Source organism: Heterodontus francisci, chromosome 26 (assembly GCF_036365525.1).
Source record: "Heterodontus francisci isolate sHetFra1 chromosome 26, sHetFra1.hap1, whole genome shotgun sequence".
Taxonomy (NCBI): domain Eukaryota; kingdom Metazoa; phylum Chordata; class Chondrichthyes; order Heterodontiformes; family Heterodontidae; genus Heterodontus; species Heterodontus francisci.
In genome coordinates this window covers 20,687,881-20,710,407 of record NC_090396.1, presented here as the reverse complement: position 1 = coordinate 20,710,407, position 22,527 = coordinate 20,687,881, and the positions used below count along the sequence as shown (strand labels likewise).

The following is a 22,527-nucleotide window of genomic DNA, read 5'->3' as shown; positions in this document are numbered from 1 at the left end:
TAACAATTCTGTGATTCTGTGATTCATATTTCAGTCTTCAATTAATTCTTTGCTTTGTCACTGGTTAAGTGTTGTTTTATAATCTGACAATTTTGTTGTTTATTAAAGAAACCTGGTTGGTGTATTTTATTTTGGGATAAAGAGTAGAGTCTATGATTGACCATATCGGTAACTGGGTAAACATTTTAAAAAATATACGTTGTGACCTGTGGAGAAGTGGAACTAGAAAAGACAGTGCGCTCCTCCTACCTCGGTCGTAACACACCCAACCACACGTGGCTGGCGCTCCTACAATGAGAGCCGTGCTGCGCCGAGGGACATCATGGAGCCGACCATCAGCATCCAGGCAACAGTTCCGCTGCCCTGGTCCACTCGGGCAGCCCTCCAGTACTCGCCGGAGCGTGTCTTCCATCTTGTGGTGGTGGTCTGCTGTGTCCTTCATAACCTGGCCCTCATGAGGGCGCAGCCCTTACCACCAGAGCTTTGACCACCTTGGGACGAGAAAGAGGAAGAGGCAGCAGCACATTCATGCTCCAGACGGGCTGCTATGAGCTTCTCATCAGAATATTTCCCCAGATGCACATGACTCAACACTTCCCCAACTTGCCATTCCTGAGTTATGGACTATCACGGCATCCTCTTCTGCTACAATTCTGGAATAATATACACTGCAAAAGAAAAGACTCATTCCATACTAACTTATCTGACAACAATTCCAATAATCTGTACAATACTTAACCTTGTGCATTCCCTTAGTGCCTGTCTTTGCCTTTCCTTGTGCTCCTCCACTGTGCTACCCCAATGGCTGCAGCATGGCTGGTGGAAGGCTGCTGACTTTCGCTAAGGGAGACTGCAGATTGCCTTGCAGGATGACCTCGAGCAGCTCTGGGCTTCAGTGCCCAGCTATAGACTGCACCACCTCAGCATGGGTGGCAGCAGTCTGGCTGACTGGCTGAGAGGGGCACTGGCGGAGTGACAGGACTGGGAGCACGAATGCTGTCATCCTGAGAGGGGACAGCAGCTTTGTGCTTCACGGAGCCACTGCCACTCCCAAGGGGTGGTGCCTCAGCAATCCTAGTAACTGCTGGAGCACAGATTGCCAGACCTGCTGTGAGACCTGAACGCCCCTTTGAACACTGGTATCCGTAGCCATGTTGGCAGCAGTCTGAGCCTGCATGGCACCAAGCTGGGCTTACTTGGCACAAGCAGAGATGACATGACATCAGTCTGTGCTTCCATTGCAGCACTCAGACATTGGGTGGCTTCTGTCTTTGTTGCAATGGAAGCTGAGACATTGGCCATCAGACACAGCATCATGGGCGGGTCTACAAGTGTCCTCGTGGATTTGGCCACCACTTCCATGCTGGAAAAGATGGGCTCCAAACTCTGCGAGAAACCCTGTACCAATTTGGAACTGGACTCCTCCATGCTTCTGGGCAGGCTGGCCTGTCAATGCACCAAACATTTCAGTGTGCATGTCTTTTCCTGTACATTACCCCACTGAAATCCTCATCTGAATCCTCTACGGCAGAACTTATTTGCGACCTCGCCCTCTGGGGAGTTGGCACCCACACTATCCTTACCCCTGGCCTGGCTGCAGCCTATTCGTGCTCAATGACTCACCACCTGCAGATCCCAACTCTATGCTATCTCTAAGCTATGTGTAGCGGGTGTGTCAGATCAAGTGACAGTGCTTCTACATCAGACATCTACTCTTGTTCATGCCCTTCATCTATCTGGCCAGGCAGCAGGTCTTGGGTATCTAAAAGCATAAATGCACAAGGGGTGGGTTAGGGTGAGGGAAGTGGGGGATTTGGATGGAAAGTGAGAGGTGTATGGTTATACCATCTGCAGCTTGTACATCATACTAGATAGTGGGATGAGGGCGAAGTGGGATTTGAGACGGTGCATAAGGCAGGAATATACCATCATCCTGGATGCTTCAGCGACACCAGTTTGCATGGCCTCAGTGACTGCCGCTGTAATAATGCCAAGCACTGCCTCCTCCACAGATGTGAGGACCTGCAGCCAGGTCTGTCCCCACCAGTTCACTGTTGCTGCTTCCTATGCACCACTTTATCCTGCTGCAAGAGGGAGGGAAGAGTGTCAGTGTGTTTGGGTGATGTGCCTGTCATAGCTGAATAGCTGGAAGTTAGTGAGATGTGGGTGTGAGACTTGCAGCAGTGGTAGTTGTGTGAGGGTGAGGAGGAGCATTTGAACATGAGGTATGAGTCCTGACTGCTCGAGATTGCTGATGGGTGAGTGATGTGGGTGTTTTTCCGACACTGTATCCAGGTCCTCAGGGCCAGACTCCTGGCATTGATCTTCATGGCTCTCTGCTCCCACTGCCTCCTCTCCCCCTGTGGAAACATCACCTCTCTCCTATCCACCTCCTGCACTCAGGCCTCCAGTGCTGAATTGGAGAATCTGAGAGCCTTCTCTTTGTCTTACTGTTCATTGCTCTGGATTCTTCTGGTTGAGAATGTCTTTCTCTTCTATTTCCAGTGCCTGCTTCAGCCAGAATGTACCTCCCCCTTGAGGCGCAGGCTGGCCTTAATTGGTGCTAGTCTCGCACGCTCCTGGGCCTCCTGCTGCACATGCAGCCATTCAGCAGCGTGTTTCGTGCTGGTCTGCACGCCGCAATCAAGTGATGATTCGGCAGCATGAAGTTTGTGTGCTGCCTATGTCACGTCTATCAGGCGCGGGAAATCACGCATCACAATCCCTGTGTCTACTAACAGGCCTTTTTGAATATTTCCCCTTGGAGTATAAAAGTCAAGATGTAATGGTGAATCTATATAAAATTGAGTAAGACTACAATTGGAGCATTACATGCAGTTTTGGGCTCCAACTATATGAAGGCTGTTGAGGCAATAAAGAGGGTACGACACAGATCCACTAGGATGTTGCCTGGTCTGAGAAAATCAGAAAACTCAGTAAGACGTGAAAAATAGGAGTCGTTTTCTTCAGAGCAGAGGAGATTTACAGGGTGATTTAATCAAGGTGTTTAAAATTTTGAAGGGATGTGACAGAGTAGATAGAAACAGAGTGATTCCAGTAGCTGTGGGGACATGGATATAAGATTTAAATGCAAGAGGTTTAGGACAGAGAAGGAGTAGAGCATTCTGAGGCTCCAGGAGTTAGTGATTGAAGCAGAAACCGTGTCACCATTTAAGAACAGGTGGTTGAAGGAAAGTGGGAATAAAGGAATGAGAAATCAGACAAATGTGATTAGATTACGTGGGATTAATTGCTCACTTGGAGACTGAATACGAGTATGGATTAGTGAGGCCGAGTGGCCTGCTTCATGTTGTAATTTCTTCGTAATTCTATGAGGAGTTGGATCAGGAGCCTTTAACTCGAGCTGGTGTCCCCCTCCGCCCCTCCGCTCAGTTGTCAAACTTGATAGCGGGTTTTCTTTGCTAACCACCAATGACAGAGCTCGAGAGAGAGAGCGAGAAAGGGCGGTGGTGGTGGGGTCTCCCACTGCAGTCTGCTTTAAAGAGTCCTGTCACTTTACAAATGCTGTTTGTTTTTCAGTGCGGTAAAAGTTGGCGTGACTGGTGGGGGGTTGTGATATGCTCAGGCTGTGCACTCAGGCTTCGAGGAATCCCACGCTCAGACTAAAACTCTGCACCCGACTCCAGAGAGAAATGTCAGGAATCTTGGCACAGGCTGTAAGATACATTCCAGCCATGCTTCTCCAGCACAATGAAAGGGACGGGCAGTTCACAGATTCTGGGCAGGAGTGGGGCTGGCTCTTGCCCCACCTCTAGTGCCCTACTGACCCCGTGAGGTGGATTCAGACAGATGGTTCCTACACGCGACACACGTGCTGTTGTCCAAAAGGTACACACACGGCTTTGTTATTCAGTCTGCCGATCTCGCATACTGCCAGGGAAAAGGTCCTTATCCCCATGCAATCCCAGAAATCCATGCAGGTAGGCAGGTTCAAAATGGCAGCCCAAACAAGGGGTGGGGGGAGGGGGCAGTAGCCATTTTCTTTTGCATCGGACACAACCTCAGCAGAACGACCTCCCCTTGGAATACTGCTGTTGGCACTGATGTTGGGTCATGCATTGGAGGCACTACGGAAGGTAAACAGAGGGACACATACGTCAGCCTGCAGAGCGCAAGGTTCTTTTTTTAGTTATTCCTTCTCGGGTTCCGGGTGAAACTGGCAAAGGATGAAGGTGTTCCCATAATCTTTTAGGTAGGAGTGCCAGGATTTTTACCCAGCGGCAGTGAAGGAATGCTGATATATTCCCAAGATGGGAATGTGTCAGAGTTGGAGGGGAATTTGAAGTTGGTGCCGTTCCTATGCAACTGTCCTTGTCCTTCTAAGTGGTGGAGGTGGCGGGTTTGGGAGGTGCCGCTGGAAGGCTATTGGTGAGTTGCTGAGGTGCATCCTGCAGGCAGTTCTTTGTGAAGTGGGAGCTGTTCGATCTGTAGGAGTAATTCATCAGTTATTTCCAACAGTGTTGACCAATCCATTAGCCAGCTGCCACATGTGGGCAATTAGGAGTCCAGATGTGGCTAATTGCCCATTTCTGATTGGCTGAAAAAAAATGAGTAATAGACACCATCTTCAGGCATGTGACCTTCATGTTCATATTTGCGTGGCATATACATGTGAATTTTAACCTTTTGTACATTTGCTGGGAAATTGGCAAAAGGAAAAGTACAGTGTGTGATTTTTTGATTGTTCTGTCAGCTTTACTCCCTTGGTTACTGCTTATTGGTTATCTGTTAAAATGATGTGAAACGCAGTGAAATACAGTAGTCTTCAGCACCGTGGACACTCCACTGATACAGGGTGGAGAAGGGAGCTGAGATCCAGGGCTAGTTCAACCAATTGGAATATCTGCTCCAGGCTGGCGGAAGAATGTAAACCCAACCAGTAGTGAGTGGCTCCAGCAGGGCACAGGGCAAGCAGCATCTGGCCGTCTTCTGGATGGAGAGTTGGGGGTTGGGTCTGGAGGGAGAGGGGGCAGGGAGGAGGGCTGGATGTAGAGTGGTGGGGAGCGGGTGGTCTGGGTAGTCTCATGTGAGTGAACATTCTCAGTAATCACTTTGATTATGAAGTTATAGCATGGCTGCCAACAACTGGACTGAAATCCAGCAGCTGCATTAATGTGTGTGTCTGAAAAATTAACTGCAGTAATTCCAAACACTGGTGTAAGAGAAAGACTGCAACGTTTGGCGTTGCATGGTGGTAGATGTTTAAGTAAATGTATACATGAAGTACATTTACCTGTAAGGCCTTTTTTTTACTTAAATTAATGCATGTGGCTAAAGCAGTGTTGCTATAGTCATGTTTAAAGGTGGTCAACAATCTCTATGGAACAACACTGAATCAGGGAAACAAACAGTGCTGATAGTATGCCTGCTAAGTGTCTCCTGAGCCCGACCCTGCGGCCTCTCTGATTTGTCATCCCCGGTGACATCAAAAGCAGACACAGTACTGAGGCGGTGCTGCACTGTTGGAGGTGCTGTGTCTCAGATGAGATGTTAAACTGAGGTTCTGTCAGGTGGACATAAAAGATCTATTTTTGAAAGAGAACAGGGGAATTACCTCTGGAGTCCTCCCAATATTTATTCCTCAATTCACATCACTAAAACAGCTTTTATTGTCATTATCACATTGCTCTTTGTGGGAGCTTGCTGTGCAGTAGTTGGCTGCCGCGTTTCCGACATTGCACAAATGACTACACTTCACAAGTACTTCATTGGCTGCAAAGTGCTTTGGGTTGTCCTGAAGTTGGGGAAAGCTCTATATCATTGCGAGTCTCTTTTTTTCCCCAATTCTAGAGAGATGATCAGCAATGCTCCCTAACTTCGACTGGTACTGGGTGGTTCAGGAGGGGTGGGATGGCTACAGTTTACTTCTGCTTTGCTGGGTTTGGGAGAGGGAAAAGATTTGCTTGGGTTCCTGCTCCTAACCAGTGATTGCTGCTGGAAAGTGTTGGATTGTGTATCCTGCAGACGCTCACTCCCTCAGCTTGAGAATTAGAGTAGGTTAGGTGCCATAGAGCAGTCATCATCTGAAGGACTGCACAGAGTTCGGAGGGATTTTGAGCCCAAGCAAGACATCCTTTGAGACGTTCTTCCCTTTCATCAGCCTGCCCCTTTCTTGACAAACTTGCTCTGTACCTTTCATTCTCTTATTAGCAGAGGGAGATGGATGGAAAGATGAATAAAGGTTAGGGGCCAGAAGGTTAAGATGACCATTTTACCAGATGAAAACGCAGTGGGTCTGAAAAGCTGCAGGGAGCTGTCTCCTGGGATAATTGCCGAGGCAGCCCATCTGCAGACTGACCTTACTGGAGTCTGTGGCATCAAGAAAAATAGGCCTTTGGCATTTAGGGAGGATGGCTGGGGCATCCCCCCAGCAGAAGAGGCCACATGCTACAATGTAAATGGTCAGCTGGTGAGTGCCAAGCTGTGTACTCCCTCCTCCTCACCCAGAAACTAAGGCCTTTCCCCACACCTGTCCTTCGTAAAGCAGCTGTTTTTCAATGTTAAAAATACGTCAGGCTCGCTCTACCTTGCAGTCCAGGCTTTGAATCCGGCCTGAAGTTCTAGGTGGGTCGAACTTGCACCAGATGGGGGTAGATCAGGGGGCTATCGCTTGGAGTGCAGGCAGATGGCAGCACCACGTCCTGACTGAGAGTGGGAGCCTGTGGATTCAAACCAGTCCTTTGTTTCACTCGGAGCAGGCAGAGGGGCTGTCATTTACAGGACCTAGTGTCAACTCTGTCGCCTGGCAGGGACTCGCCTACGTGAGCCTCGATGGAGCTTGCAATTGTCCCAGTGGACTCCAGCAGGGGTTTTGGCAGGAGTGCCCCCCGTATGGCCATGAATGGTTGGAGTAGAAGGTGTTGGACTGGCATTAATGTGCTCTGAGGGTTTGTACAGCAAGGGAGCTCAGGCAATAGAAACTGAATGTGATTGATAGCACCCATGGGCAGAAAGCCGCTCAGCCAATCAAAAACAGCTTGACAATGATGTCCAGTGGGGCAGGGAATGATCTGACAATTTTTTTTTAACAAAAGCTGCAGCGCACATAAAATTGGATGAGATTGAAGATAACCCTCAGGCAGGGCGGCAAGGGAAAGCCAATGTTCGAGCTCCACTCCTGATTTGAACCCTAGGCTGTGCTGAGATAGCCAGTGTCAGTCGGAGCAGTGCCAAGGGTGCTATTGTCACTCTCCCCCACCCCCCCCCTCCCCCGCCCCCACCCAACCACCACCATGATCCAGGCGGGAGAGGGGACCCAGTATTAGCCAGGAATGAGTCCTGCTGATTCTCACGTCCCCTAATTCCTCCATGCCTCCAATTCTTATCTCCTATGTTTGTCGTCTCCCCCGATTGCTGTCTAGTGATTTTTGATGAAAGTATGGATTTCTGGTGAGGTTGGGATTGGTTTTGCTTTGATATTTCTCCGCCATGATTGAATCGCAGAACATACGGGGCTCATTACCTCACTTGTTATGCTAATCATCAACTACCTCATTACCTCCCTCGTTATACCACTCAACAACTCCCTCATTATCACCCTCGTCACCTCCCTTGATGGCTCCCTCATTACCTCCCTTGTTACACCACTCAACAACTCCCTCGTTACACCACTCAACAACTCCCTCGTACGACCACTTATCAACTCCCTCGTTACACCACTCATTACCTCCCTTGTCGGCTCCTTCGTTGTGCCACTGGTCAGCTCCCTCGTGAGACGCTCATCACCACAGCCTTTGTTGACAATCACTTGGTCCCAGTGAACTCTAAAAGTCTCCAAAGCTGTGCCGCCACCTTATCTCTGCCACCTCCTCCAGCCCTGTGTTTCAATTTGCACCCCCTTCTCTGCGTGAGGCTCAAGTGTACGTTGGTAGGAAGGCAAATGGAACAGTCATTTTAGTGGGCAACACGATCCTGGGCAATGAATGACTGGTCGATTTGTTTTTGCTGGTGTCGGTCACATGAGCAATGTTGGCCAGGACGCTGGGGAAACGGCCCTGCTCTGCATCGAGTGACGCCATGGAAGGGAAGTTGGTGAGCGAGTGAGTGAGCACCTTTCTGCAATCAGAAGACTATTACAGAGACATGGGCCTGGTTTGAAAATGTGCTTGCCTTTGAATAGAGACCCAATTACGGAGAGGGAGAGAACATAATTTAAAAAGAGGGATTTTTACATCCGACAGGAGAATGAAAAAGCTGAGTAAGAGAGCTTGGGACCGTAGCTGAAGGAGCAAATTGATAACTTGAAGGAATAAATTAAGTGGCAGCACAAACAAGGGATTTAGCCTTCTGTCATGCCTGGCTGGAGTTTTGAAACGGTCTTTCAAGAGAGAATTGAGTTAAAAACATTTTCTTAAAAGGCTGTAAAGAGGGTCCCGTACAAGTTTTCTCCCTGAATGAAGAGGCTGGTTGTTCTTTAAGCTCCGCCTTTTTCCTCCCTTTCATTTTTATTCAACTGATCTGACAGCGACGTGGAGCTGCGGTGTGTGAACAGTGTTTAATTAGTCCTCTCACATGCTGTTAATCAATGTTATCAGGAGGCGGGAGGAAAAGCACTGCTTTCTACTGAGTGATCTTATCAAGAGTCACAATTCAGCTGTGGGCCAGTCTTGGTGGCTGGGAGGCACCGGGCACTTTGAAAGTGCAGTTCTTTTAGACGGAGGACGACTGCTAATTCCAGTGTTGACACTTGTCCTTGGTGTCTGCAGCCACTCCCTCTCCCATGTGAGCTCTCTTCCCCACCACCACCCCCCCACACACACCCCCCCCGCGGCCGTCAGAGACTGAGATCAATCAATCAAACAAAATGCAGCAGAGACAAGAAGGGCAAGAAGGGGAGATTGCCACCTGACAGGAGTGCCCGGAGAGGACTGTTGCTGGCAACTGGTACTTTATACATGACGCAAAAACAAATAGTTACGTCAAAGGATTCATTCTTGAAGGCTTGGTAAAGAAGTGGCTTTCACCTGGGGGTAAAACTAACCCTCAAACTCTTGATGAAAATGTTTGACCCGAAGGAAAGTGGATTTCCATGAACGTGAGCCGATCGATATGTGGCCGGTCAGTGTTATTTTTTAAAGCGGGAGGCAATCCCCGAGTGTCCAAAGGAAGGAAGGCAAGCGGTGTCAGTCTAAAAGTGGCGACTGCTTTTTTGTCTCCCCTTTCTGGAGCTTAAGCGAAGAGGGAGGAAAGTGAAATTCCGACAGCACGTCCGAGCGTGACTGGGTTCTGAATCTACTTGTTACAGCAGAGCGAGCTTTCCTTTCAAATTCCCTTTGAGAAAGCACTCAGCTCAGAAAGAAAAGGGGGAAAAGGAAGCCAGGTGCAGACTGGAAGCTGCTGCTCCCAGGAGGCTGCGGGGAAACGGGAGGACAGAACGGCGAAGAAAAGTCGGACAGGCAACTCTCTGAGGAGGAGGAGGGCTGAATGGGCGCTGTCAGATTAGAGGGTCATCAAGCAAGGCCTGGCAGCTAACGTGATCAGAATTGACTGTTGAAGAAGCTGCTTTTTACTATAAATTCTCAAGGAAATTCAGAAAGAGCTATGGGTCAGACAAGTTCCTGCACTCAGACAGGTTGGTGTGGCTTAACCCTGACACTTGTGTTGACTGATATATGAGCTAGGTAGATAATGTCCTTTTCTCTTTGTAGAGTCTTCGTTCCTTTCTTCACATGAGGTACTTCTCACCACCTTCTCTCGGGAAAGCACTGATTCATACCGGAACACAGTGCCACTGGTGCCCCCTACCTGTGGATGTCTCATCCATTAGATGTTGAGGGAGGGGTGGGGAGGGGGGCAATCGATGGGACTCTACATTACAACTGAGCCCTGTCTAATGCCCACTGGAGTGCACCCTCCAGCAGCGCTCACTGGACAGTGCTCAGGAGCAGTAACCTTGGCATCGCTGCTCTAAGCACGCTGAGCGCCAATTCTTAACCCCCCCCCCCCCCATTGCCAAAGCACAGACTGAGACATGAACCTGAGTGCGGTAATAAGTGAGGGAACGAGTGGTTATTGAGTGAGGGAATGAGTGGGCGCAGATTATGCATTAAACCTGGAGCTCTGGGGGTACATTTACCATGTAAAACCATTGGGGAAGGTATATCATTGCAAGTATTGTCGAGTAACTTGCTTTGGAGTGATGGGAGGTGCCAGGGTGTGGCAAGCGACCATGCCACTCTGGGGAGCCAGCCAGTAGAGCCTGCTTGGGCTGCTCAATCTTGGTACTTTGATTCCCACTCCACACATAATCCAGGCTGACACCCCAATGTGGTGCTGAGGGAGTGCTGCACTGTCGGATGTGCCATCTTCCCGATGAGACGTTAAAGCGAGTTCACTTCCCAGTTGGGTTTTTCCGACAATCCAGCAATCATTGTTTTTTGTCCTGTATCCAGCCTGCAAATTGCCAGATCTTTTTGAATTCCAATTCCCAACTTGCCACAGCGGGATTTGAACTCGTAAACCATCTAGTCCCATAATCACCAGGCCATTGCAACTATTACCAACAGCGTGTTGCATTTATATAGCACCTTTAACATAGTAAATCTCCCAAGGTGCTTCACAGGAGTATAATCACAAAAATTAAAGCTGAGCCACAAAAGGGGATATTAGTACATGCGACCAAAAGCTTTGTTGAAGAGGTGAGCTTTAGTGGCCGTCTTAAAGGAGGAGAAACAGAGAGATTTAGAGAGGGAACTCCAGAGCTTAGATATCATCCACCAGTCAGAGTAAACAGCCCATTGGAAATGTCTAGCTAGTCATGCTGCCAGGACTCGCGGGCTGCATGAGATGCCCACTGTTCCCTGGCAGAGAGGCCTTGCACTCGTGTGGAGAGGTGATCAGACTGCCTCAGAGTGACTATTCTGGATTCAGTTTCTCTGTCAGCACCTTGTGTCCCTCCTCATTCCCTCAACCTGCTGATCTGAGGATTGAGAGCACCTGAAGTGTGACAGTGCGCCAGTTAACTCCTGTTAGGGTTATGAAACTGGCTCCTGCTTGTGGGTCTTTCACTGCAGAAGAGGAAAGATAACAGACGCCGTGATGAGGAGATTGGGCAGAGCCAATTGCTAAAACACTGAGCTGTCCAAATACAGGACCTAAGCCTATTGGAACGCTGACTGAGAGTGCTGACAGGCTATTCAACTAGGTAGGGAATTGTAATCGAACCTGGTCCTGTTCTTGTCTGAGCTCCATATGCATAAAGCTCCCAGCAGAGCACAGAACCTGGGCTGATTTTTTTCTTTTCACCTTAACCAGATGACCCTCGTGCTGCTCTGCTGGGACCAGCAATCGCAGCACAGGTCAAGGGTGGAATCCTCAGAGATTCATGAAAGACTTGAAAGGACTTCCATTTGTATAGCAGCATCACGATCTGAATGATGTACTTTTCTTAAACTGTCGTAATGCAGCCAATTTGCACACAGCGAGATCCCACAAAGGGCAATGAGATTACCAGATTGTTTGTTTCAGTGATGCTGGTTGAGGGATAAATATTGACCCAGGTCGCGGGGGCGAACTCCCCTGCTGTGGATCTTTTACATTCACCTGAGAGGGCAGACAGGGCCTTGGTGCAATATTATCTGTGACTGATTTCTTCAAATGATCATGCATTTGCCCACTGAGCCAGGTACCTCTGGAGTGGGACTTGAATCTAACACAGATGTGAGAATGCGACTCACTGAGCCTCAGGTATATCAGAATTATAGAAACTTGTTGACAACTAACAGCATTGGACAGAGCCAGTAAAAAGCTTCTGGGAATAGATAAAACAGCACAAGGAGATGTGTGCGCGCACACACAGGACAACTGATGTGGTGTGTGGAACGCTGCTTAACCAAACAGGAAACCACTGACTGACACAGGGCACTTACTACTTGGCTGGAGTTCCTGCTTGTTAAGAGTGTGTTCAGTTGGTTTCTATTAAACAGCTGTTTCGCTGCTTATAAAGAGATCAGGCGTCCGGATGCATTTGCACTTCCCATTTGGAGAGCTCTACACAGCGAGGGAAGTGTCACTGACGTTAGGTATCCAGGTCACCAGGAGCAGCATTGGGTGAGGCCTCAGAATCTCTGCATAGTGGAGAAAGCATAAGATCAACCAGCGTCCTAGAATCATAGAAAGTTTAAGGCACAGAAAGAGGCCACTTGGCCCATCGTGTCTGTGCCGGCTGGAAAACGATGCATACATTCTAATTCCACCTTCCGGCATTTGGTCCATAGCCCTGCAGATTACAGCACTTGAGGTGCATATCCAGACTCCTTTTGAATGGGTTGAGGGTCTCTGCCTCAACTACCTTTTCAGGCCGTGTGTTCCAGACGCCCACCACCCTCTGGGTGAAAAACATTTTCCTCAACTCCCCTCTAATTCTTCTACCCATCACTTTAAATCTATGCACCCATGTCACTGACTTCCCTGCTCAGGTGAATAGACCCTTCACCTCCACTCTATCCAGGCCCCTCACAATTTTGTACATTTCAATCAAGTCTCCCCTCAGCCTTCTCTGTTCCAAGGAGAACAATCCCAGCTGATCCAGTCTTTCCTCATAGTTGCATTTTTCCAGTTCCGGCAACATCCTCGTAAATCTCCTCTGTACCCTCTCTAGTGCAATTACATCCTTTCTGTAATGAGGTGAGCAGAACTGCACACATACTCAAGTTGTAGCCTAACCAATGAGTTATACAGTTTCAGCATAACCTCCCTGCTCTTATATTCTATAACTCGTCTAATAAAGGAAAGGATTCCATATGCCTTCTTAACCACCTTATCGATCTGTCCTGCTACCTTCAGGGATCTGTGGACATTCACTCCAAGGTCCCACACTTCCTCTACACTTCTCAGTATTTTCCCGTTAACCATGTATTCCTTTGCCTTGTTTGACCTTCCCAAATGCATCACCTCATACTTCTCCAGTTTGAATTCCATTTGCCACTTTTTTGCCCATCTGACTAGAACATCAATATCTTCCTGCAGCCTACAGCTATCCTCCTCGCTATCAACCACGCGGCCAATCTTTGTGTCATCTGCAAACTTCTTGATCATGCCCCCTACATTTACATCCAAATCGTTAATATTTAACCTCAAAAAGCAGGGGACCAGTACTGAGCCCTGCAGAACGCCACTGGAAACAGCCCTCCAGTCACTAAAACACCCATCAACAATTAAGCTTTGTTTCCTGCCACTGAGCCAATTTTGTATCCACCTCACTGCATTTCCCTGGATCCCATGAGATTTTATTTTTTTAACCAGTCTGCCATGTGGGACCTTGTCAAAAGCTTTGCTAAAATCCATGTAAACCACACCAACTGTACTACCCTCATCAATCTTCCTTGTTACTTCTTCAAAAAATTTGATCAAGTTGGTCAAACAAGATCTTCCCTTAACAAATCCATGCTGACTATCCTTGATTAACCTGTGCTTTTCTAAGAGATAGTTTATCCTGTCTCTCAGAATAGATTCCAATAATTTGCCCACTACTGAGGTTAGACTGATTGGTCTGTAATTATTCAGTCTATCCCTTGCTCCCTTTGTAAACAGAGGTACAATATTAGCAGTTCTCCAATCCTCCAGCACCACACCTGTATCCAGTGAGGACTGGAAATGATGGTCAGACCTTCTGCTATTTCCTCTCTTGCTTCTTTTAACAGCCTCAGGTACATTTTATCTGGCGCTGATGATTTGTCAACTTTCAAGGATACTCATCCCATTAATACTTCCTCTCTCCCTATGTTAATCACATCCAATACTTCACACTCCTCCTCCTTAACCACAAGATCTGCATCATCCCCCTCTTTTGTGAAGACAGATGCAAAGTATTCATTAATAACCATACCAATATCTTCCGCCCCTACACATGGGTTACCTTTTTGGTCTTTTATGGGCCCTATGCCCTCCTTAGTTATCCTCTTATTCTTAATGTATTGATAAAACATCTTTGAATTCACCTTGATTTTGCTTGCCAATATTCTTTTGTACTCTCTCTTTGCTTTCCTAATTTCCTTTTCCATTTCACCCTTCCACTTTCTATACTTCTCTCGGCTTTCTGGTATTATTGAGTTCTCGGTGTCAGACATAAGCTTTCCTTTTCTGCCTTATCTTATCCTGTAGGCTCCTTGACATCCTATTCCTGACTGCTGTCCATTGACCTCATCCATCCCTCCTCCCCTGGCACTGCTGGAAGATGCATGTGGGAATCAGGTTGGGCACCCCCTGGTTGAACAGCCTGACAACACTTGTGCTTAAATAATGGGCAATTGTGTGAACCACCAGAGGGTAGTTGATGCTTATGGAACAATGCCTCAAAAAGAATTAGCACCTTTAGAAGTGGGGAGGAAGCTGAGGTGCAGAATGAATGGAAAGCATTTGTGACCTCCCCATACCCTGAATAAGTGATGTTAAGTCATTTGATATCTCATGTTTCTCAAACGACTGGCTGATGCCAGGATGTACTTGTGTTATTGAGTGAAATGAAAGCCTGTGGGATACATGTGCAGCCAAAAGCCCAAGATTCAAAAGAACGTGCATTTATATGGCGCCTTTTCCAACCTCAGGACATCCAGTGCACGTCACAACCGATCAAGTATTTTTCAAGTACAGTTACTCTTAGAATGTGTGAAACGGGGCAGCCAATTTGCACACAACAAGCTCCCACAAACAGCAAAGGGATAAATGACAAGATAATTTGTTTTAATGATACTCTGTCGAATCCCTTTATCATTTTAAGCACCATTGTTCAATCACCCTTCAACCTTCTAAAGTCAAGGGAATAAAATGCAACCCATCCTCATAATTTAACCCTTTAAGCCCTGATATCATATTATTTTATACTTTTATGCAACTTAAATGATTCCCTGTGAGTGCGGACAGCACGATCTGTGGAATGACATTGCACCAGGCTGTGGGTTCACTTCGCTGATTTTATTAAAACTTAATTCTCAGCATGTGGTCACTGCTGGCGAGGACAGCATTTATTGCTCATCCCTAGTTGCCCCTGATAAAATGGTGGTAGGCCTTGCTCTTGAACTGCTGCAGTCCATCTGGTGCAGGTGCTCCCACAGTGCTGTTAGGGAGTGAGTTCCAGGATTTTGACCCAGCGACAATGCAGGAATGGCGATAAGTGTCCAAGTCAGGATTGCTGATTTCCTGATCGCGTTGACTTTAGTGAGTGGCTGGAGAGAGGGAGGGAGCGAGAGACAAGAATCACTTTTGGAAGGGGAAGAGAGAAAGTGGAGGCACAATTAAAAGTTTAAAAAAAAGTAAACACAATAACTGACAGGAAATCGAACTCATCAGTGAACTGACCACTAGCAAGAAAGAACTTGCATTTGTATAGCGCCACTCATGACCTCAGAATGTCCCAAAGTGATTTTCAGCCAATGAAGTACTTTTGAAGTGTTATCACTGTTGTAATGTAGGAAACACATCAGCCAATTAGCACACAGCAAGCTTCCACAAACAACAATGTGATAATGACCAATAATCTGTTTTTGTTATGTTGAGTGAGGGATAAATATTTATCCCTTCCCTGCTCTTTAGATGGTTCAGCGCTCCCTCAGTGCTACACTGGGAGTCTCAGAGTAGAATTTGTGCTCATATCTCTGGAGTGCGACTCAAACCTTTGGACTCAGAGCTGAGAGCCGTGGCTGACACCTGTACCATGTAAGGTCTTCAGAAAACACAGAGGAGCCTTTCTCACTGAAGCTGATCATTTTTTTTATCCTGAGGAATGCTGCTTCACCCAAATGACTAGGAACCCTGATTGGAGAATGGAAAGGAGGGAGGGTAACCAAGAAAGATCACAAAACAGCGCAGTTATTGAACAAGGGACAAAGGGCTGGGGGAAAGAGAAACTTGTCTTGAATAGGACAAGGCAGGAATCTGCTGGTGGGTTGCTCACAATGTCGAGGCAAAGTGTTTGAAACAGAACAAACTTTGTGTAAGAAGGAGGGCCCCACTCCCCTCCCCTCAGTCAACTGGCGGATGTATCGAAAGCCTCATTCAGTCTGGCTCCCTTTGTAACAGAGACTGACCACTGGTTGCTTACTCATCAGAGCAGCAAACAAGTGACTTTGTTTCCCTAATGCCAGGCTGTTGAGCCCCCACAGCACTTTTCGAAGGAGAGCCTCGGGACATCCCAAAGCATTTTGTCTACCACAGAAAGCAGTTGAGGCCAAATCATTAAATATATTCAAGAAAGAGTTGGATATAGTTCTTGGGGTTAAAGGGATCAAGAGATAGGGGGTGAAAGCGGGAACAGCGTACTGAGTTTGGACGATCAGCCATGATTGTATTGAATGGTGGTGCAGGCTCGAAGGGCCGAATGGTCTACTCCTGCTCCTATTTTCTATGTTTCTATCATAAATGGAGTACTTTTTGAAGTGTGGTCACTGTTGTAATGTAGGAAACATGGCAGCCAGTTTGTACACAGCAAGCTCCCACAAACAGCACTGTGACGATGACCAGATAATCTGCTTTTGAGTGATGTTGGTCGAAGGATAAATATCACCAGGGAGAACACCCCTTCTCTTCTTCGAATAGTGCCATGGGATCTTTTACATCCACCTGGGAGTGCCTCAGTTTAACATCACATCTGAAAGACAGCACCTCCGACAGTGCAGCACTCTCTCAGCACTGCATTGAAGTGGCAGCCTAGATTACGCGCTCTATAAGGAGCACATCACTGTCAATGCTAAGTGACGTAATAACATAATAGGAGCAGGAGTAGGCCATTCGGCCCCTCAAGCCAATCATAGGCTGATCTGATTTTGACCTTAATTCCACTTTCCTGTCTGCCCCCAATAACCCTTGGCTCCCTTGTAGATCAAAAATCTGTCTAACTCGGCCTTGAATTTATTCAATGACTCAGCCTCTTTGGGGAAGGGAATTCCAAAGATTAACGACCCTCTGAGAGAAGAAATTCCTCATCTCAGTTTTAAACGGGAGACACCTTATTTTGAAACTGTGTCCCTCAGTTCTAGATTCCCCATGAGGGGAAACATCCTCTCAGCATCTACCCTGTCAAGCCACCTCAGAATCTTATATGTTTCAATACGGTCACCTCTCATTCTTTTAAACTCCAATGAGTATAGGCCCAACCTGCTCAACCATTCCTCAAAAGACAACCTCTTCTTCCCAGGAATCGGCCTTCTCTGAACTGCTTCCAATGCAAGTATATCCCTCCTTAAGTAAGGAGACCAGTACTGCACACCGTATTCGAGGTGTGGTCTCACCAATGTCCTGTACAGTTGTAGATCTTCCCTTCTTTCATAGTCCATCTGCCTTGCAATAAAGTAAGTCCAACATTCCATTTGCCTTCCTAATTATTTGCTGTACCTGCATGCTGACTTTTTGTGATTTATGTTTATATACCAGGACATCCAGATGTCCTGAAGCATTCTGCACTCTCTCTTCATGTAAGTAATGTTTACTTTTCTATTCTTTCTCCCAAATGGACAACTTCACATTTTCCCACATTATACTCCATCTGCCAAATTTTTGCCCACTCACTCACTTAACCTATCTATATCCCTTTGCAGAGTCTCTGTGTCCTCCTTACAACTTGCTTTCCTACCTATTTTGTATCATCAGCAAATTTGGTTACAATACACTCTGTCCCTTCATCCAAGTCATTAATATAGATTGTAAATAGTTGAGGCCCCAGCACTGATCCCTGTGGTACTCCACTAGTTACAATTTGCCAACCTGAAAATGCCCCATTTATCCCTACTCTTTGTTTCCTGTTAGCCAATCCTCTATCCATGTTAATATATTACCTCCAGCACCATGAGGTCTTACCTAGTGTAGCCTTTTATGTGGCACCTGATCGAATACCTTTTGGAAATCCAAATACATTACATCTACTGGTTCCCCTTTATCCACCCTGCTTGTTGCATCCTCAAAAAACTCAAATAAATGTGTCAAACCCTATTTCCCTTTCATAAAACCATGTTGACTGTGCCAGATTGCATAATGATTTTCTAAACTTCCTGCTACTACTTCCTTCATAATGGATTCTAACATTTTTCCAATGACAGATGTTAGGCTAACTGGTCTATAGTTTCCTGCTTTCTGTCAACCCCCACCCTCCCCCCTTCTTGAATAGAGGTGTTACATTTGCAGTTTTCCAATCTGCTGTGATCTTTTCAGAATCTAGGGAATTTTGGAAGATTACAACCAATGCCTTTACTCTCTCTGTAACCACTTGTTTTAAGATCCTAGGATGCAGGCCATGAGGTCCGGGGGACTCTTGAGCTTTTAGTCCCACTAGTTTTCCTAGTACCTTTTCTCTAATGTTAGTGATTGTTTTAAGCTCTTCTGTCTCTTTTGCCCTCTGATTTTCTGCTATTTTTGGGATGCTTCTACTGTCCACAATACTTGTTCAAAGTCTCTGCCATTTCCTTGTTTCCCATTATTAGTTGGTTCTCAGGGGCCAATACTTATTTTCTCTCTTCCTTTTTATATAGTTGTAGAATTTTTACTATTTTTACTGTCTGTTTTTATATTTCTTGCTAGTTTACTCTCATACTCTAATTTCTCCCTTTTTTTAAGTCATCATCTGCTGGTTTCTAAAATTTTCCCAATCCTCTGGCCTACCACAAATCATTGCAGCATTGGTTGCCTTTTCTTTCAATTTGATGCTATCCTTAACTTCCTTAGTTAGCCATGGTTGGTGCATCCTTCTCATAGAGTCTTTCTTTCTCAATGGAATATATCAATGTTAAGAGTTATGAAATATCTCCTTGAATGTCTGTCACTGCTACGTCTTACCTTTTAACTTATATTCCTCGTCCACTTTAGCCAACTCTGTCTTCATACCCTTGCAATTGCTTTTAGTTAGGTTTAAGACACTAGTTTCAGACCCAAACATCTTATCCTCAAACTGATAGAATTTCACAATCATGTTATGATCACTCTTGCCAAGAGAATCCTATGCCCTGTTGGAAAGACTGTCCTCTGGGAAACCCTTGCATCCGCACTGTAGAAAGAAGTCCCTCAGCAACACTGGTATTTAAGATAAATCAAGAAGATTAAGCTGACTCAAAGTGTACCACTCCCTTGGGATCCCTTCGCAGTATCTTCACAGCGGTACTGTTCTACATAATGTCCTCTGGGACACCCGATAATCCACTTAACATTGATGGTGCTTAAAATACTCAGACGCAGAGCAAATAAGATTATAGTTGAAGTACTCTTCCTTCCCCTAAAGGAAGAGTGTTTGATATAGGCTGCAGTTGTTGTAAGCTTGTGTTGAGGACTGGTTCCAAGAGTCTACATTAAATTCCCTGGGTTTCTACAAATTAACTTATTCTGAGACTGACTCCTCTCCCCCGATTGTGTTTTTTTTACATTGTTTGAGGGGGCAGTGTTCCCTCTATATTTTATTATAGAAATAAACAAAGACTTGTATTTATATCGTGCCTTGCACAACCTCAGGACATCCCAAAGTACTTCACAGCCAATGAAGTGCTTTTAAAGTGTAATCACTGTTGTAATGTAGGAAACGCAGCAGCCAATTTTTGCACAGCAAAGTCCTATAAACTGCAATCAGATAACATGAGCAGATAATATGTTTTATGATGTTGATTGAGGGAAATATTGGCCAGGACACTGGTACAACTCCCCTGTTCTTCTTCAAATAGTGGCATAGAATCTTTTATATCCACCTAGTAGGGCAGATGGAGCCTCAGTTTAACATCTCATCCGAAAGAGGGCACCTCTGACCATGCAGCATGCCCTCAGTACTGCACTGGAGTGTCAGTCCAGATTTTTGTGCTCAAGTCTCTGGCGTGGGTCTTGAGCCCACAAGCTTTTGACTCGGAGGCATGAGAACTACCAACTGAGCCATGGTATTACAATGATCTTTTCCAGAGGGAGAGGAACATGCGGAAGATTGCTTTCTGCCCACAAACTCTCAAATCAGAACACAATTTGGGTGCTGCAATTGGCCTCAATGCCCCTGGAGGGTAGTGAACCCCCACTCCTGATCAATAAAAAGTGACTCTTGATCAGAGGTACGTGTAGGTGTTGAGTGAGGAAGAGGATTGGGCTCAGCTGTGATGCCCATAACAGCTGAATAGCCCATTGATACTCGCACATGAAGAATTACCACATGGACAAGATGCCAGAGGGCAGCCAGTGTCAACACCCAAAGAAAACCCAGGACAGGAGCAGTGTAGAATGTTCTTGTGCTTTTGGGATCCATTTATAACTGATATCTCAATATAATGGTGTTGGGGGAAAAGGAGATCTTAGCGACTGAAATTTGAAACTGCCCGAAGCAGGGTCTTCCACACCCAGTTAACAAGGCTGGCATTGGTTATATTCTTAGAGGGGTTGGCAGGAGGTAGCTTTCTGTTGCCGAGGAGAGCGTAGGTGCCAGCGAATAGAGGGGGAAGGGAAATTGAAACAACAGTGGAAAAATTGCAGAGACATATTTCAAAATGATTAAGTAGCTTTTGTGTGAGAGACCAGATGTGATTAAACAGCCATCTGCAGCCGCCTCTCCCAGCCTGGCTTGTGGTTTATCAAACCACTCAACATCTCCTGTTGCTTTCTTCCTCTGTGCCCTGACCCCTCTGTTTTGGATCTGTAACTAAAAGCTTTCAGAGTGTTTCCTTAACTCTCAGGTTTTGCACAGTCAGTGAATTTCCCCTGTTTCTTCCTGGTGTCTCTAATTAATCTGTTTCACAAACTGTTCTCTGAGAGCTCAGACATTTCTCATATGCACTCAACTGCCCTCAGTCTTTACAGCTTTTAAATCATTATTAAAGGGGCATAACCTTCTCTAAATCATTATTAAAGGGGCATAACCTTCTCTAAATCATTATTAAAGGGGCATAACCACATTTACTTTAATATTTATTTATTTATTTAGAGATACAGCACTGAAACAGGCCCTTCGGCCCACCGAGTCTGTGCCGACCATCAATCACCCATTTATACTAATCCTACATCAATCCCATATTCCTACCACATCCCCACCTTCCCTCAATTCCCCTACCCATACTAGGGGTAATTTATAATGGCCAATTTACCTATCAACCTGCAAGTCTTTGGCTGTGGGAGGAAACCGGAGCACCTGGCGAAAACCCACGCAGTCACAGGGAGAACTTGCAAACTCCGCATAGGCTGAATAGTTGCTGAATAGAATGGGAGTTATCTCAAAGCCTTATGCTGTATTTTGTTTCTGTCCTGAAGGGTTGCGGAACCAAAATGGGTAAATGGAACTAAGATAGAGATCAACCATGATATAATTGAATGGTGGAACAGGCTCGAGGGGCTGAATGGTCGTCTCTCTGTTTCCTATGTTCTTTACTGTAAGTCAGAGATATAGTTATTACTGACACATATGCAGTATTAAAGACACATATGACATGTCACAGGTCTATGTGCAATATCACAGATATGTGTCCAGTGTAAAAGGAACCTGTACAGTATTACACATATATTACAGGCATATGTAAATGGGGTGCACGGGATGGTCTTGTTTGACTGGGGTGCACAGGATGGTCGTGTGTAACTGGGGTCCACGGGATGATCGTGTGTGACTGGGGTGCACGGGATGGCCGTGTGTGACTGGGGTGCACGGGATGGCTGTGTGCAAACAATCTGTGCTTGTCAAAACCTCAAATGTTCTGCACTAGAAATGCCGTTAATCCCTGCCATTGCAGTGGTTCGATATGTCTATCAGTCAGTCTCTCTCTAGTCGTTAGCTCTGTTTGTTTTTATTTTTCCATTTTTGGAACACTTTTGTTTATTAGTTGTAAAAGGTTTTAGAGATTGTGGTGAAGGTGGGGGGAAGCGGGGAGCATGAGAAGGCTTTTAGACCGGGCGGGTTGGTTAGAGGTGAGAGGTCGCGTGACAAAATCGCCAGGAAACTGTCCAACCAAGTTGGCAAGCCGGGAATCTAGAATTTCTTTTATAAAGCAGATCTCCCACCGTTTTAGTTTGACTGGAAGTTCAGATCAGAGATGTGGTGCTGAATTGGATGAAGGCCTGCACAGTGAGCAGGGCCTGGCAATAGTCAGAGTCTTATCTTACTAGTAACCTGCCTCCATGCAGCTGGCACCTGTACCTTTACTGGGGTGCGGCCATCAGCCTCTCAGAGGGCCACTCCCCATTGTTATTACATTAGAGGCACAAAGGTCAAGGTTCAATCTTAAGTAATTCTGATTTTTAATTGTTGTCAGATTCTGCATACGTTTCCTGTTGATTCAGGGTCTGTCCGAACACATAAGAGAAACAGCCACAGTTAGTTCCCAGAGAGAGAGAGTTATTAAAAACCACCGGCAGCTCTGTAACTGAAAAATAACTATTGCAGCGTAATCAGCTTAGAAACAGTGAATAAGCTATTATGAATTCACTGGCTCAGCAATGAGGTGTGACCTTTCAAGGCCTCGTTGTCTTAGTAACCATATAGGCCTCAGTATAGAATGGCACCAGACCGGGTTGCTAAGGATTGACAAAGACTGCCTTTCACAATGACAATTGATAAACCAGTCATCGGTGTTCCTG

The 22,527-nt window shown here is 46.2% G+C and overlaps 1 protein-coding gene across 4 annotated transcripts in view; it reads left to right on the top strand.

Moving 5' to 3' along the window:
- Positions 1-22,527, top strand: part of LOC137384217 (caskin-2-like) — a 276,988-nt gene that overhangs the window by 124,454 nt on the left and 130,007 nt on the right. Inside the window, exon 1 of one of the 4 annotated variants that reach the window (XM_068057899.1) lies at positions 8,805-9,592. The exons of the other annotated variants lie outside the window; for them this stretch is intronic. Within the exon in view, the coding sequence (XP_067914000.1) occupies positions 9,562-9,592 (31 nt within the window). The 5' untranslated portion in view covers positions 8,805-9,561. Of the gene's footprint in view, positions 1-8,804; positions 9,593-22,527 lie in introns of those variants that run through there. 4 annotated transcript variants of the gene reach the window in all.